Source organism: Microcaecilia unicolor, chromosome 1, assembly GCF_901765095.1.
Source record: "Microcaecilia unicolor chromosome 1, aMicUni1.1, whole genome shotgun sequence".
Taxonomy (NCBI): domain Eukaryota; kingdom Metazoa; phylum Chordata; class Amphibia; order Gymnophiona; family Siphonopidae; genus Microcaecilia; species Microcaecilia unicolor.
The window spans coordinates 641242394-641260444 of NC_044031.1; the positions used below are offsets into that span (position 1 = coordinate 641242394).

Consider the following 18051-nt stretch of genomic DNA (forward strand, 5'->3'; position numbering starts at 1 on the left):
TTGTTTTCTTCTGATCAGTATGGAGAATATAAGGTATACAAATAGGCTTTCACCAGTATGGCATTACTTATGTACTTATTTCCTAAGTCCATAAACCGCTACTAAATGGACTTGGGAAAAATCCACAATTCCGGGAATAACTTGTATAGAATGTTTGTACGTTTGGGAAGCTTGCCAGGTGCCCTTGGCCTGGATTGGCCACTGTCGTGGACAGGACGCTGGGCTCGATGGACCCTTGGTCTTCTCCCAGTGTGGCATTACTTATGCACTTATCTTCTTCTTTTTTTCTTCTTCTATAGATTGTTCCAGGAAGGCAGTTAAGTCCAAGCACTGTGTTTGATCTGTGGCTTGACTAGTTGTTCCTCGTTCCTGTTCTTGTGTCTTTTTCTGCTTAACTGGCAAATAATAAATTTTTTGAACAGGAGGGTACATTTGTTCAGAATATTTAAACTCCTCTCTCAAAAAGTATGTGATATTTACATTTGTTTTCTAGAGCAACAGAACACGTTGCTGTGGACAGAGTCTGGCTAATATCCAGATTTGTTAGAAGGATGTTGATGGTCAGCAGTGAATGAATGAGAAACAAAGTGGTTAAACTGAAGAAAGGAAGAAGAGAGGGAGAAAATGAAAGAGGAGAGAGAGAGGAAAAGAGAGAGGAAGACTGTGTTTGGTACTTACTTTCAGAGATTCAGGAAAGCTTTTCATCAGAATCTTCTCCAGAGCAGCCAATTTCTGAGAACAATGTAAGAGCATCATACTGGGAATGAACAGGATCAGTGAACCTGGAGGAAGCGGAAGGTATTCAGAGAGGGAGAGAAAGACAAATTATATAAGAAAGCAATGTAATTAGTTAAAGTAATTCTTACAGTGTAATTCAGAGAGTTTGCCAACTAGATGAAAGGATGACTTTATCAATGCTCTGTGAAAAAGTGTTAGATATTCAAAGTGATTTAAAAAGCCAGGAGATGCTCCTGACCCTTGAAATGGCTTATGTGGAACTATCCTGGGATATTCAGCAGCACTGTCTGCTTAAGTGTCTCCTCTAACTGCCCATGCCAAAACCAGCTAGTTTGTGAGCAGTCTGGGAGCAGAGTTAGAGTGGAGTGGAAGCTTGGCCAGTTAGTGGCAATTTTCAGTCCATCAACTGGTTGAGCAACTGCATAAAGTTAGGAATGTGGGGAGTTAACTGAGCACTGGTCTGAATATCAGCCAGTACCCGGTTAACTTCAGGGTCCCAGCCTGAAGTGTTGCCAACCTCCCTCCCTTCCTGCCACTCCCTGGAACATCCCAACCCCCACTCCCTCCAGTTCTCCCTCTCTCCCACCCCCCTGGAAGCACATCATATCCCCACAATTCCAATCTCCCTCCCTCTCACCCCCAACCTAGAAATTCAAGACCCTCCCTCTGAACCATCTCCCTCCCACTGACCCAAATGCACAGAGCACCCCTTCAAATCCCCCTTCCTCTCTTCCACCCAGCCCCCCCCCCCCACCTCATGAAATTCTTAGGGAGCAAGGGGCATTGATTGATAAGTGCCACAAAATAGCAGGATATTTCCACTGGAATTTGAAATGTGACCATCAACAGAATTAAACTCAGAAAGCTGCAGAGGGATCTGTGTACCAGGTTATTCAAGATGTTAGCAACAGATGAAATTTCACTTATCTGATACTGGAGGAAAACTAGTGATTACAGTGGAGCAAAGGACACAGGGGCAGACATGCAATGGGGAAACCACAGGGGAAAAAAGTAGACATACAAGTACCCTGTCAACTACCATTTCATCCTCTCACCTTTATCCACCAGTCTACAATGGGCACCATAGACCATCTTTATTCACACAGGCTGTAGCCACAGTAATAAGTGGCAAACATCAGTCTGGCACACAAGACCCCTACATACTTTTCTGTGAGAGCTTTAAGCCATGGTCATAGACTTGTTGACATAACAGGGTATATAATTCCACAATGTGACCAGAGCTGGTTTCAAAGGTCACCCAAGATTTCTGTCCTGACCTCCTGCTAGCGTCCCCAGTGAATTGGTATTTTGAATGACAGAGGAAAAAATTCGCTAAACTGCTCTTCCTGTGACATATGAAAGTGGTTTACATATTATAGCAAATAAAACAAATAAGCAAGTAGAGAACATACTAAGAGTAGGAAGAAAATTTGGTGTGTTGCTCACCAGGATAGCTATCTGCTCAGGTAACTCCCCCCATTAAAACCAATGTAGAAAATATGTTTTTAAACCTATATAAACACTTTTAGAACTGGTTTTATCTTTCAGATAACAAATTCACAATGCAGATGCTAAGGTACCATCAAGCTATGCTTTTGCCGTTGTAGGAATCACAAGATGATTTTGATCCTGCTAATGAAGATAGGTCATATGGTATAAATATGTCAAATAAATCGGTAATATGGTTTGAAAAATGCTTTATGTGATATACTTATTTTAAATCTTATATAGTATTAAGTTATTGGAAGCTAATGATATTCTTTGAGCAAAGACGTGAAATTTATATGAGTAATTAAGATTACCATACTTTGCAATACTTGGATATTTATTTATTGGGATTTATTAATGCTGAAGAAAGGAAAAATTAAGACTATTGTATAATGAATTACAGTAGTCTAGCCAGTCGTTCAAAACAGCATAAAATAAATAGAGCAGACATCAAGAAACGATTAACACTGAGCATGCACAGAGTGCCGGTATCAGTGGCTGAAGTATGCCGCCAACTTCCTCACTGCTCAGGGACAATGGAGCTCAGGCCTTGGACAGCAGACCTCTTCAGCTGGTGAGGCTTAGGCAGCCAGCCACAATTCTGGAGACTGGTTATGCATGTAGCTCTCCTGTGAGTTCGCTTTGGCACACAGTTTGGGAATTGCTGCTGTAGTGGGTTGGAGAGAGGGAGAGGTGAGAATTTCTTCTTTTTTTTTTTATTTGTAAATTTCAAAATATACATTCATTTAGTAAATAAATGTCAGAAAATCAGGCAAAACTACACACTGATAAAGCATAATCCTTCTCTATCATATACATAGTCTAGGATAAGAAATGTCATTGTTACTTAGACCCAGTGGTGTGCTGGTAAATGTTTAACAGGCTCTCTCCCTGGTCCCCCTCTGCGCCCCCGTCCCCCTCTGCGCCCCCCCCCCCCCAAATTGCAGAGCTGGCTATAGCCGGGGAGAGAGCCTGGGGGGGGGGGTGGCAATGCATTCCTCCAGGAAAAAAAAACTTAAATGATCCCAGGTTCCAATCCAATTCATGTTTAATGTGCAATAAAATGCCATAAATAAGTAAATAAATATAAACTTTTAATGTTGACCACCTGATTCTCAAAGTGAACATATTCCAAACACTATAATGAAAATAAAATGATTTTTTTCTACCTTTGTTGTCTGGTGACTGTTTTTCTGATCATGCTGGCCCAGTATCCGATTCTGCTGCTATCTGTCCTCTTAACTCCGTTTCCAGGGCTTCCTTTCCATTTATTTCTTTCCTTTCTTCTTCATTTCTGGTCCTCAGCTTCTGCCTATTTTCTTCATCCATGTGCAGTTTTTCTCCTCTCTTCCTTTTCCCTCAACTCATCTCCTTCCTCACTCTTCCCTCCCCTCCATCCATGTCCAGCATTTCTTCTCTCTCCCCTCTTCTCCCCTGGCCTCCATCCACCCATGTCCAGCAGTGACCCTCCTCTCCTCTGCCCTGCATGCACCCATACCCAGCGCGACCCTTAGTTCTCTCCTCTCCCTCCACCCATGCCCAGCGACTCCCTTCTCTCCCCTGCCACCCCCTCCCGAGTTGTCAGCGAATTCTCCTCCCTCCCTCCGGATCCAGTCCCTCACCAACTCCTTGTTCTTCTAATTCTTCGGGGCAGGCAATCTTGCCTGCCCGCTGCCAATTCATGTTTCAAAATGGCCACCAAGACTTCAGCAGAAGTCTCGCGAGGTCGCCTCTGGAAGTCTCGGCGGCCATTTTTAAAGCATGAATCGGCAGCGGGGGAGAGTCAGCTGGCAGCGGGCAGGCAAGACTGCCTGCCCCGAAGAATTAGAAGAACAAGGAATCGGTGAGCGGGACTGGATCCGGAGGGAGGGAGGAGCGCCAGAGCCGGCTTGCGATATTTAACAACCGGCTCGCAAGTCGATAGAAAGAATAACAACCGGCTCTTGCGAGCCGGTGCGAGCCGGCTCCAGCACACCACTGCTTAGACCACACATAGATCAAGATACAAGGTAACTTATTAAGGAAAATACAAGAGAGTAACCTCCAAAAAAAAAATACAATGAGAGGATAAGGGCTGGATCACTGCCAGCGGTTTCAGCTAGCTTCGGTTGCTGTCAAGGCAGATCCACCACTGTTCTCTTTTGCTATTAGAAATTGTTTCAGTTTTTCTGGGTCAAAGAATACAAAATAAAACTGTACGCAAAGAAATAAGACATCTGCATGCAAATTTCAACTTAAAAGTCCCACCTAAGGCTAGAACCCGGGATTTAAGTCCCAGAAACTCTCTCCTTCTTCTCTGAGTAGATTTACTGATGTCTGGAAAAACTTGTATCCTGAGGTGAGAATTTCTAGTGTGAAGGAGGGGGAAAGAAGACAGAAATTCTGGAAGGAGGGGGAGAAAGATGGTGTGAAAGATCTGGAGATTGAGAATCAGTATGGAAAACAAACCAGTAGATCAGTATAACATCCAAAAAATTTTTATTGAAGATACTGTGTATGAAACAAATGCCCGACACAGGCCGTGTTTTGCCCAACAATAGGGCTGCGTCAGGGGCTAGTCTGTATCTTTCTTAAATAAGATCGGTATCAAATTATATATCAGAACAAGGATATAAGGAACCTTCTTCATAAAAAACCAGCATGAGCAGCATAAAATAGAATATCCTGGATGACGCCAGATAAACAATGAATAGTCGTTAGGGCAGTTATGGTGTGGTGAGTTTGCGATATAGTTTCTGAATGTCTGCTTGCAAGGTTTTGTTACATTTTGCAGTGTCTGGCAATAAAAAGAGCATGTGCTGTTCCTGAGGTAGCATCACAGTTTCAATTTTCTTTTTTTGTATGTGGGGAGTTGTAAGGTGGATAGCTCTATTGTTAGGTAGGAATGTGCATTCATCAGCATATGTCTGGTTCCTGTGGATACCTAAAGAATTTTTGCAAGTATTTGCACGTATAAAGGCATGCATTTACAATGAATGTATGAAAAAACATGAAAGAAAGCAAATCTCACAAAGATTGGAGACATCTGCAAACAAACTTTTTTTGTAGCTGTGCATATGCCTGTCTTTGGGGAATATGTTGTATGTTTACAGAACTGGAGGAACAGGGTTTTTATTGAAATAATGGCCAAAACAGCTCCTTGTGACTCTGGGCAAGTCACTTAACCCTCCATTGCCCTATGTAAGCCGCATTGAGCCTGCCATGAGTGGGAAAGCGCGGGGTACAAATGTAACAAAAATTTAAAAAATCCTGTAGAGAATCCAAACATCACTCCAACATAAAAGAGTTTCTCCGAGGACAACAGGCTTGTATCTTCTCACAAATAGGTGATGCCGATCCGCGTCGCATGGTCTGGCATTTGTCATAGTAAAAAAAAAAAAAAAAAAAAAAGAGAGCTTTGTGGAATGTTGCTACTAATTGGGTTTCTGTCAGGTACTTGTGACCTGGATTGGTCACTGTTGGAAGCAGGATACTGGGCTAGATGGACCATTGGTCTGACCCAGTATGGCTATTTATGTTCTTATGTCCTAATACGCTTTATAACAAAGATTACTGAACATTTCAGTAGCTGTCCTCTCATCCTGCTTATATGTTTTTGAAAGTGCAGTCTCCAGAATTGTACACAGTACTCTAAATTAAGTCACACCAAAGACTTATACAGAGGCATTATAACCTCTTTTTTCCTGCTGGTCATTCCTCTCCCTAAACACCGAAGAATCCTTCTCTCTTTTGCCTCATCTTTTCTACCTGTTTGGCCACCTTACGATTATCACATAAGATCACACCCAAGCCTTGCTCCTCTTTTGAACATAGAAGTAATTCACCCCTAAACTGTATACTCCCTGGGGATTTTGCAGCTCTAATGCATTATCCTGCAATTTTGAGCATTAAATCTTACCTGCCAAATCCATTCAAGCTTCACTTGGTCCCTCCTCATGCTATCCACTCCATTAGAAGTGTATAACCTACTGCAGATTTTGGTATCATTTGCAAAGAGGCAAACCTTACCAGAGAGCCCTGCGGCAATATCGCGTACAAAAATGTTTTAAAAAGATGGCCCAAGAACCAAACCTTGCGACACGCCACTGGTAACATCTCATTCCTCAGACTGGTTCCATTTACCACTACTCTCTATCACCTTCCAGTCAGTCACTTTAGGGCCCATACTGAGGGCACTCAGTTTATTTATTAGTCGCTTTTGTGGAATAGGGCTTGGTTCTTCCTTCCACTATTACTACTGTTCCTTTACCCTTTCTGCAGTTCTATAACTTTTTGTTTCCCCAACAGTACACAGAGTAAATGATTGCTAGACCACCTAGCCCCCAATTATCAAAGTGTCCTCCAGGATAACAGTTTCTTAAGCTAACTAATGGTACTTACAGGACTGATTCAAGGGATTGTGGTGCCCTGAGCCAGTTTGCATCAGTGCATGTTCCCCCCTCCACCACCCCCCCCACACATCAGTTCTGCCCCTCCTCCCCATGAGTCCAGACTCTCTGCCCCCTCCGCACCCTGATTTCTCCTGGATCTGGTGTCACTCCTCCTCCTCTCTTCCTCCCACCTCCATCCTTAACCTATGTGCAAGTTACCAGCAGCATCAGGCTGTCTTTGACCAGGCCCTGAGTCTTCCCTCTGCCATGCCCACCCACATGAAATTACAACAGAAAAGGCAGTTTGTGGCAGATTGAAGAACTAGGGCTTGGCCCAAAGGTGGCCTGAGGCCGATGCTGCCAGTAATTCACACAGAGGTTACAAGACTGAGGGGAGGGACAGGGAGCAACACCAGACCTGCCAGGGGTTTGCAGATGGGGGGGGAGAGAGAAACCGAGCCCGAGGATGGAGAGACATGGGGAGAGAGAGAACTGGACCCATGGTGAGAAGGGGGAAAAGAAGGCTTAACAATTAGACCAGGTAACGTCAAAAGCTAGGGATTTTGGTTCCCTTTATCGCTGGTGCCCTGAGCCAGTGTCTCACCTGGTCCAATGGTTAAGATGACCCTAGGCATTTAGAATACTGGGCAACCTACTGAACTGCACTGGTGAAATCTTTGTGGATAATTCCTGCCTAACACAAAAACCCAAAACATTTTGTCCTCTTTGCCTTGAGGTCTCCATATCATTGTTGATACTGCTTTGTACTTCCGGTGCCTTAGGCTGTTCCTGCCACTGTTCATATCCTCTGCTACTGTTTTGGTACCTTAGGGTTTCATATCTCTCTTTTGATGCCTTGGATTGCTATTGTCTCTGTGGCAGATGCATTTCTAAGGCAAATTTCAGTACAAATGGATACAAAACCCAGTTGTTATAGTGCAAAACTGCTTGTGCAATTAAATTTAATGGACCCGAATGAACCAAATGATCTGAATAATCCAAAAATGAACCAAATGGGTGACTGAACCAAACCCGAAAAGTTTTGACGTGCACATTCCAAACGCAGCTTATAATTAATGTCTCCACATGGGTTAATTTTATGCATAACAAGACCACCAAACAGGGCAAAGCAAATAGTGACATCAATCAATAAAGAAAAACATAGTGGCCATGAAAAGGTCTCAGTACTTTTAATGCCCCTCAGCTATGTAGCTGATAAATTGTCAGGCTAATAATTTCAATCACAAGCCATAAAAACTCTTCATAATAATTTAACGCATGAAGTAAATTTATAATAATGCACAAAAGATTTTTTAACAAAAAGCCCAGCTAACAAGTGCATCTACATTAAAAAAAAACTTCATTTATCTAAAGAGCTCATTAAGCAATCTGAGGCAGCAAATTCCCCAACTACAGCTCTAGTTTTGCAGATAGCTGCTTCAGGAATACCCAACAGAGGCAGTTGCTTGGTAATGTTCCAATGTTTACAAAGCTTTCAGTGGATAAGACCTGTAGTCTTTTCGTATAGACATTTTGTACAATCAGAGCTCTGCAGCCAGTTATGAAATAAGCAACCACTGCCAGCAATTTCTTAGAGATCTACACATCTTAAAAAAAAAATCAGTACTTGCTGTGAACTGTCCTGGGCTGCAGCTCTCTCTCTCTCTCTCTCATCCTCAGGTTTCAGTTCACCTCCCTTTAATCACCGATTTGTTATAGTTCCTAGATTATTACTTGTATATCCCACTGTATCGATGCATTGGTCACTTGCTTTTTCTTGTTTGCTTATCTAAATTCTAAAACTCTTTAAGCTTCTATTTTCCAAATTCTGTTGCTTCCTTTCCTATGTGTAGCAGTTAATTCTCACTAATTGTTTCTGCTCAGCAGCATGCTTGTGCAAGTTTAATATTCCTGATTGCCAGACAATACAACTTAATACCCAAGGGGAGGAAAAGTAGAAAGAAAAGTCAGAAAGTGTGTCTTTGTTTTGAGCTATGAATGTCAGCAATAACCTCCACTCTAGCTGCAATGTGTGAGAAAGTCCCTTTTCAAACCAAGCACTCAAAAACACAAAGGAGTGCAAAGAAAAGGGAGAGTTTCAACTTTACTCACATTAGAAAGCTCAAGTGTAAGCCCCCTTTTTTTAGGGTGCCTAGGCAATGCCTAAACACAGCCCAGAAAGTGGGAGAAGGGGTATATAAGTTGTTTATTTAGTGGGACCAGGACTGGGACCCTGGGGCAATCTTAAGACTGGAGGGCAAGGCATCAGACCACACCATGAAATACCTTAAAACTGGAACTTTACTGTACTGTCAATGGATGAAGCACAGGTAAAGTGAAAACAAAAAAGTTATGTCAAATGCCAACTTATATACACTTGGACTTATTAAAATCAAGGCTACTCAGGGTAGGCTGATATTACCGAGTTACGTGTTAATTACAGTTCAGTAAGATGTCACACTTAAACAAGTTGATATAGATAAATACCTTTACTGCTATATCCTGTTACAGTGAAGGATGTTTTTATTTTCTTAACTTTCCTCCACTCTGCCACAGATGTAGGGTCCCATAAAAATGGTGAAGGGCTGCCGCCTGGCAGTGGCTGCAGAGAGCCGATTAAGGCATAGACAAACTAGGCATATACCTTGAGCCCACAGGTTTGGGGGGGGGGGGGGGCACTGTCAGATATGCTCAGGATTCAGGAGGCTAGTATTTCCAGCTGTCTAGATTTTTTCAGGATTCTAAAAATGTGTCAACTACAAGTCTTAAAGACAGAAGGATAGCTAAGTGTGTGGATATTTTTCAGAATTTAGTCCACTCCTGTGCTCCACACTCCCCCCTTCCAATGCAGAGGCTGTGGTAGAATCCAGTCAACTGGAAGGCTGCTAGCACAGGAAGAAGGGATTTTAGAATTTGCTGTAAAAGGCCATGGGGAAAGCTGAGTTCTGTGCAGGGTCTTTGGAACCAGTGAGTGTTTCTTGGGGGGGGGGGGGGGGGGGGGCTATCATTGCAATGGAGTAGGATTGAAGAATAGGGGAAAGTGTGAGGGGTCTGCTGTCAGCTAAGGAAAAGGACTGGCAGCAAACGCCAGAATTGTATTTGATGGTAGGCAGAGGTGGTGTGGGGGCACTTCCTGAATGAACACATAAGCAGCGGGACAGCACTGGAAAACAGAACTACAGAGTGTGTTTACTTGTGTATGTTTCTGTGCCTCTGGAGAGAGCAGTCTCATATAAATAGTTTGCCTTTGAAAGACTGGTTTGGAATGAAGAAGTTTAGTGAAGAGAACTTTTCAGCCCAGGGAATTTACCCTGTTAACTATTAAATTAATTGGGCAAATTCCTTTGAACACTGCCCTAATACTGCTTCCACTCTGCCTATATTCTTTCAGAAGCATCAAAAAAGCTAAAATATTTTCTTTTCCATTTTTCAGTTTGTGAACCTTTTTTTTAATATGTAAAAGAAGGCTACCAGCCACTAGTGAGATACTGGCACTGACACACTATTAGGAACAGCAAGGGGAAAAATACATACAGCCATATACTGTATATTTTACCTTACTGTTACACAAGCTTGAGGTACTTACTCCCATCTCAGCACTGTTACAAACACAGTTCGGTGCAAATGGGGGTTTGGCAGGCTGCCAGCTGCTTGCTTTGTTCTGGGTGAGTGTAAACTGCCAGATTTTTTGTTGAAACAAGCTTTAGTAATGCTTGGATTTCTTGCCTGTGACCTGGAACAGTGAAAACCCTGAAAGGGGAGGGAGGAACTGCACTGGCACTGAAATTCCAGAGCAAACCCTTGTCCTTGAACTGGGGAAAAGGAAATGTACTCTGCCACCCCCCTCACCAGCTGAGGTTTCTTCCTGCAATACAGATCAGCAACCCTGCTCCACCAGCCAATACACAGGGAAGCCTGCTGGACTGGTCTGGCAAGGTGGTTTAAGAGCCGACTTTTGATAAATGATTGGGGGTGCCAAACTCAAACTCGGTCCCAGATGCACAAAACCTAACGAGCCAGCCTAGTTCTAGCTGGTTTAGTGAGCAAGGAGTACAGAAAGACATGCACAAAAGAGTTCTCTGACTCTTTTCCTATCACGGTAGCAGCTAATGAAAATGGAATGCAAAGCTATTATAATGAGCTAATTACTATACAAATGTGCATGCAAAGCGATGCACAGCCATTTTCCTACCTGATGAACAGAAGCAGCTCCTACCTTTACCATGGAAAATTTAACCGGAGGTCTGGAGCTGTCTGTGCTTCATTGTTGCAAGTAGAAGAGGAAAAACAAGGCAGGGAAGACGCTGGAGCACAAAAAAAAAAAAAAAAGTACACCGACTTTAATACACACAGTGTGGGGCGGTCCTGTGCCAAGCTTCTCTTTCAAAAGACATTAATTTTACTGGCAAGAAATTGGGGGGGAGGGAGAATTGCAATTACACACTGCTAGAAGCACAGCGACGACAGGATGTCCTACCCACTCATTACTGGAGGAGGACACCAGGAAGTTCGGATCCAAACAGCTCTGCTGTGTCATTGGAGGTGGTGGCTTCAGTATGTCTTCAGGAAAGCCCTGCAGGGAAGAGAAGTTGGGACAGCATCCAGCCAATGAGAGTTCACCTTCAGGGAGATAGGGCATTTCAGGATGTCAGTAGGGCAGGTGGTGTGGGAAAGTCTCATGTGGCCAAATCGAAAGCTTCACCCCTTGCAGCCCCTCCACATCATACCCTCTCCCCCTTTGGTCCACCCACAGTGCACTCCCCCCCCCCCCCCCCACCAATTTCTCTCTCCTCACAGACCTCACTCTCTCTTTCTGCATTCTCCCTCTTTCCCCCTTACACCTTTTAATTTGACTCCTGCACAGGCATAATTTCATGTTTTATATTTGGAGGCAGGGAGCTCTCTGCTTCAGGGCTGGCCCAACATATGGACCAGATGAGGCACTGGTGATAAAGGGTGCCAAAATCCCTGTCCGGTCTACTTCAAACTCCTTAAAAGGATAGATCCTAGACTGGGATTTAGGTAACCTTTATCATCGCCCTGAGCCATTGCCTTAGCTGGTCCAGCAAGGGGGAGGGGACACGAGAGAGAGGGGTAAATATTGGATTACAGGTGAGAGTGGTAATGGAGAGACAGATATCGGATTGCAGGTGTGGGGAGGAGGGGGGTCCAATGCAAAAGTTGGCTCAGGGCCCCACGGTCTCTTATGTTGGCCCTGCTTTGCCTGCTCCACTCCCTACATTTTTTTAGCCTGCTCTGTTTCTCACGGCCTGCTGATCCAGCCTTGTGTTTTTCTCCTCTCCCTAACAGGTCCAATGCACCTCTCCACATCCAGTTTCCATTCCAAACGGGTTTGGCTCAGCCATCTCTTCAATGCTTTTCTTCTCTGCAAATGAGAATTCCTTTCATTGGTAGGTTTAATTGATCTTTTAATTGTGACTCCACATCTCTCACAGGCTTGGATCATTTCCCTGGCTCCAGGCATATTCCTGTTTTCTGGGACTTGTTCTTTTTCCCCTGCACTGCCGCATTTGTCAGAGTACTTATAAATTCCAGGCCGGTGGCAACCTCCTTCCTCCAGAGTCCAAATGAGATTCTCTGCCACATGACCAGTCTACGCCCTGGCAGCCCAGCAAGGATCATAAGAACATAAGCGTTGCCATACTAGGACAGTCGGAAGGCCCATCAAGCCCAGTATCCTGGTTCCAACAGTGGCCACTCCAGGTCACAAGTACCCGGCAAGATCCCAAAACAGTAAAACAGATTTTATTCTGCTTATCCTAGAAATCAGCAGTGGATTTTCCCAAGTCCATCTTAATAATGGCTTATGAACTTTTCTTTTAGAAAATTATCCAAACCTTTTTTAAAAGCCTTGCTAGGCTAACTGATTTTCCCAATTTCTCTGGCAACGAATTCCAGAGTTTATTTACACTTTGAGTGAAGAAATATTTTCTCCAGTTTGTTTTACATTTACTACCTACTAGCTTCCTAGTATTTTTGTAAAAGTACATAACTGATTCACATCTACCAGTTCCAATCTTCTCAGTATTTTATAGACCTCTATCATATCTCCTCTCAACTGTCTCTTCTGCAAGCTGAAGAGCCCTAGCCACTTTAGACTTCTCATAGGGAAATCATCCTATTCCCTTTATCATTTCTGTTGCCCTTTTCTAATTCTGCTATATCTTTTTTGAGATGTGGTGACCAAAATTGCACACAGTTTTCTAGCTGCAGTCACACCATGGAGCGATACTATGGCATTATAATATTTTCATTTTTGTTTTCCATTCCTTTCCTAATAATTCCTAATACTCTAGAATGTTGCAAGTGACGTGACCACATCACACCACTTTTGCAAAAACTTAATTGGCTACAAGTACAATACAGTGCTAAATTTAAAACTCTGTCTGATCTTTAAGGCCTTTAACGGAAATGGCCCCATGTATTAGAAGAACAGGATGACTCTCTACACACCACCAAGGACACTAAGGTCCTCTCAAGGACTATCACTAACCACACCCTCTCCAAAAGACATTACATGGATACCTGCAAGCAAGACTTCTCTGGAATGCACTGCCTGAAAGGCTCCGCTTAACAGAAGACTATCTCTACTTCAGGAAAAAGGTGAAAGCTTGGCTTTTCAGCCAAACCTTTAATGGAAGAAATAACTAACTTGTTAGTGTCAGTCACACACACACACAAGGAGTGACACGGGCTGCATATACTGCAGCAGGACATGTTTATCCACTCCTACCGTAGCTGAGATAATATTTAACCATCTCTCTGACCTCATGTACACCTTTCTTTAAATTAGTCACCTTACTTTACTACTACTACTACTTAACATTTCTAGAGCGCTACTAGGGTTACGCAGCGCTGTACAATTTAACAAAGAGAGACAGTCCCTGCTCAAAGAGCTTACAATCTAATAGACAAGTGAACGGTCGGTCCGATAGGGGCAGTCAAATTGGGGCAGTCTGGATTCACCGAACGGTAAGGGTTAGGTGCCGAACGCAGCATTGAAGAGGTGGGCTTTAAGCAAAGACTTGAAGACGGGCAAGGAGGGGGCTTGGCGTAAGGGTTCAGGAAGGTTGTTCCAAGCATAGGGTGAGGCGAGGCAGAATGAGCGGAGACTGGAGTTGGCGGTGGTGGAGAAGGGTACTGAGAGGAGGGATTTATCCTGTGAACGGAGGTTACGGGTGGGAACGTAAGGGGAGATGAGGGTAGAAAGATAGTGAGGGGCAGCAGACTGAGTGCATTTGTAGGTAAGAAGGAGAAGCTTGAATTGAATGCGGTATCTGATCGGAAGCCAGTGAAGTGACCTGAGGAGAGGGGTGATATGAGAATATCGGTTCTGGCGGAATATGAGACGTGCAGCAGAGTTCTGAACAGACTGAAGGGGGGATAGATGGCTAAGTGGGAGGCCGGTGAGGAGTAAGTTGCAGTAGTCCAGGCGAGAGGTAATGAGAGCGTGGACGAGAGTTCGGGTGGTGTGTTCAGAGAGGAAAGGGCGAATTTTGCTGATGTTAAAGAGGAAGAAGCGACAGTCTTTCTAACTCTTCTTACCCTCTTACCTATGTATATGTTCTATCTTTGCTTATACTCTTCACTGTCAATTATAATGTTCTATTAAGTATTGTCCTGACATTGTAAGTAGTATACCATGCCATAGTTTGTATTGTTATTTGAATATTTCTGCCGCTGTAATTGTCTATTGCTCATGTTTGATTTATTCTTTATTGTACACCGCCTTGAGTGAATTCCTTCAAAAAGGCGGTAAATAAATCCTAATAAATAAATAAATATTTGTTTTCTTAGCCTCCCCTACATATTGAGCAGAGAGTTTCAATGTATCATCAACGATGACAGCTAGATCCTATTCCTGGGAACATTGCATCACGTATATATGGTTTGGATTCCTCTATCCCACATACATCATTTTGGATTTGCTCACATTAAGGGGCCCCTTTACAAAGGCGTGCTGAAAAATGGCACATGGCAGTGGCCCAAGGGCTCACGAACCTAGTTTCTGCCTTGAAAACCTAACAATTACCTCCTATCCCATGATTTTCGAATTGTCTCAGGAGTCTTTCATGAGGTACTTTGTCAAAAGCCTTTTGAAAATCCAGAGGCTCACGTTTATCCACATGTTTATTCACATCTTCAAAGAAGTGTAGTAGATTGGTGGTGCAAGATTTCCCTTGACTAAATCCATGCTGGCTTTGTCTCATTAATTCATGCTCTGTAATTTTGATCTTTATAATAATCTGTACCATTTTGTCTGGCACTGAGTTGTGCTCACCGGTCTATAATTTTCCAGATCACCTCTGGAACCCTTTTTAAAAATTGGCATTGCATTGGTAACCCTAAAATATTCCAGTACCATACTTAATTTAAAAGACTAATTAAATATTAAGAACAGTAACAGTTCCCCTACACTGAATTTGTTCACACCGGAGTCTATAACCACCTCTCTGGAACTATGTAAGCCACTTTGAGCCTACTAATAAGTGGGAAAAGGTGGGATACAAATGTAACAAATAAATAACTCTGCAAGTTCATTTTTCAAGTCTATCAGAACTCTGAGATGTGTACCATCCCGTCCAGGCGATTTGCTACTCTTCAGTTTGTCAAATTGCTCCATTACATGTTCCAGGTTTACAGAGATTTCTTTCAGTTTCTCTTGCTTATCAGGATTGAATACATTCCAGAGCCCAAAAATCTTGCCTTAATGAATTTCTATCACTTTCTCAAAGATGGGTCTAAGTATATGTCATTGTTTGACTTGGGGGTGATCATGTTTCATAATCTCAAGGTGGACAAACAGGTAAAAAAGCCAACAGCCCAAGCCCGAAGGATGCTCAAGTGCATAGGGAGAGGAATGTTCAGCAGGAAAAAAGGTGATAGTGCCCTTGTATAATCTCTGGTGAGGCCTCGTTGAGAATACTGTGTGCAGTTCTGGAGACTACACCTAGGAAAAGATATAAGCAGGATGGAGTCAGTCCAGATGGTGGATACAAAACTGGTCAGTGGTCTTAAGGATTTCAATATATATATACTTTGGAAGAAAGGCGGGAGAGAGGAGATATGATAGACACTTTTAAATAGCTCTGTGGCGAGTCTCTTTCTAGAATGAGGGGGCATAGGATGATGGCGACAGACTCAGAAGTAACCTGAGGAAATAGTTTTTCTTGGAAAGGGTGCTGAATTCGTGGAACAGCCTCCCGGTGTAAGTGGTGGAGGCAAAGACTGTATATGAATTCAAGCAAGCAACGGACAAGTGCATAGGATCTCTAAGGGAGAGGAAGGGATAGTAAAAAGTATGGATGGGGAAACTGGCAGTAGAAGGAGTGTATGCTGTTCCTGAGGTAGTAATCAGAATTTGAATATTTCTTGTGTGGCAAGTTGTAAGTGAGATAACTCCACTGTTGGGGAATAAGATGTTTGTGATATTGAACTTGGAGGTACAGGGTTTATATTGATAGTCTCTGCAGTCCTGTAGAGAATGCAGACTCTAGTCTCACACAGAATTTGTTCAATGAGGCTATCAATTATAATGGCAGTTTTACTGGGAAGCTGAAACTGACTGGAAGTGGGTAGGGTTTCTTTATTGTATTGAAGGCCCTGGTGACCATATTGCTAATACTCTTTCACAGAAAGGGTGGTGGATGCGTGGAATGGCCTTCTGGTGGAGGTCATGGAAACAACGACTGTGTCAGAATTTAAGAAAGCATAGGGCAGGCATGTGGGATTCCTTAGGAAAAGGAGGAGTTACTGGTTACTGAGGATGGGCAGACTGGATGGGCCATTTGGCCCTTATGTACCGTAATGTTTCTATGTTTGTAATTTAAAAGTGGGGCAAAAGAGAGGTATGATGTGCTGAAATGTCATTTTATTTATGCATTTGCACCCCACATTTTCCTTCCTAGTGGTAGGTTCAATGTGGCTTACAGTTATTAAAGAGAATAGCAGTTTGCAGGTTCAAAGGCATAGATGGAAAAGATGAGACGTGTTTTCTTTTGGGGGATCAAGTGTTCTGAGTCTTCCGGTGTGATTGAGTCAGGTCCAGTTTCTTTTTTTCCATTCCTCTTTTTGTTCGTTTGGAGGTTCGTGATTATAGGGGTGTTGTCCGATTAGTTGCGTGGTTGTGGGATCGTCAGGAGGGTAGGTTATTTTGTAGAAGTGGGCTTTCAGGTGTTTTCTGAATTATAGGTAGTTCTTGTATTTTAGGTGTCTTGGGAGGGAGTTTCAGTTTTTGGTGCATATGTAGGCGAAACTTGTTGCATATGAGGTTTTTTATTTTAGGCCTTGGCACTTAGGGAAGTGGAGTGTGAGGTAGGATCTTATGTTCTTGTTTGGCTTGCCCCCTCCCATAGGTAGCTTGCCCCACTGCTGACACCCCAAATATTTTTGTCTGGAGGCACCGCTGAACCACAGGTCTGCGATGAACATCCGCCACTCCACAGCATCACTAGGTTCCAGGCCAGTGACCCCTTTTTCCTTCCATAGATTTGAATTTCTTTAGGGCTAGTTCCTTATATAATGGGACCGGTAAAGTATTCCAAAGTGAAGGAGCAAGAAAGAAAAAAGCTGAACTATCTGTTGATTCCAAATGTGCATGAATGGGGAACGGGAGAACTAAAGTGTTTGTTCATGGCCTGGAACATGGGGAATTGTCAGTGAGGAAAGACAGGTGGGGGGATTTGTTCATAAAGAGCTCTACTACTATCTTAAACTGATAACCGCATTGTACAAGCAACCACTGTAATTTCCAGAGAATAGAAGAGATATGTTCAAATCTATGAGCCTTGCTTAATAACCTTGCTGCTGTGTTTTGTAGAATCTGGAGATGTTTTAGTTGATATTGAGTGATACCTGTAAGGACAATGTTATGAGCATAGTTGTCTAAGTGCTAAGAAACTGATTTGCATAATTGTTGAAACATAAAACTTGAAAGATAAGTCTATATCAATATAAGTCTATATTTTAAATACCCAAGTATTTAAAAGAGTTTGCTATCTGCATTGGGGCGTCTCATAGGAGTGGGGTGATGGTGGGAGGACAACCCTGGCACATAGTCTCTAAGGATATTGAGAAGCACTCTTCAGTACTTACCAGATAACAGGTGCTGTGAATATCAACCTGTCAATTTTAGATGATGAGGGTTCTCTGTATGCTGTCTCCACTTCTCTGTTCCTCAATCTATAGCACACTGATAAAGGGTCCTGGTGAGGGCTAAAACCACTCTCCCTTGCCCCTTCAGGCCTGTACCACATCAATGCAGACAGGAAAATACTAGGAAGCAGTGGTATAGCCAGATAGCCAATTTTGTATGGGCCTGAGCTCAAAGCGGGTGGGCACAAATTTTTCTCTGTGCCTCCTCCCTCCTGCCATTTTCTACTAATTATGATCTCCAAAGTCTGTCAGCTGAAAATTTCCCCCCAAAGCATTAAGA

At 43.1% G+C, this 18051-nt stretch overlaps 1 protein-coding gene across 5 annotated transcripts in view; it reads right to left on the reverse strand.

Annotated features, from left to right (window-relative positions):
• LOC115482242 (glycine N-acyltransferase-like protein 2) overlaps nucleotides 1–18051 on the reverse strand; it is a 51480-nt gene that overhangs the window by 22244 nt on the left and 11185 nt on the right. The window contains exons 2-4 of one of the 5 annotated variants that reach the window (XM_030221911.1): nucleotides 11078–11169; nucleotides 10789–10900; nucleotides 679–782 (exon numbers count right to left, since the gene is read on the reverse strand). In XM_030221911.1, coding sequence (XP_030077771.1) covers nucleotides 679–756 — 78 coding nt within the window. In that variant the 5' untranslated portion in view covers nucleotides 757–782; nucleotides 10789–10900; nucleotides 11078–11169. Of the gene's footprint in view, nucleotides 1–678; nucleotides 783–9083; nucleotides 9193–10788; nucleotides 10901–11073; nucleotides 11170–18051 lie in introns of those variants that run through there. The other 4 variants (XM_030221902.1, XM_030221895.1, XM_030221918.1 and 1 more) reach the window with 4 other exon arrangements.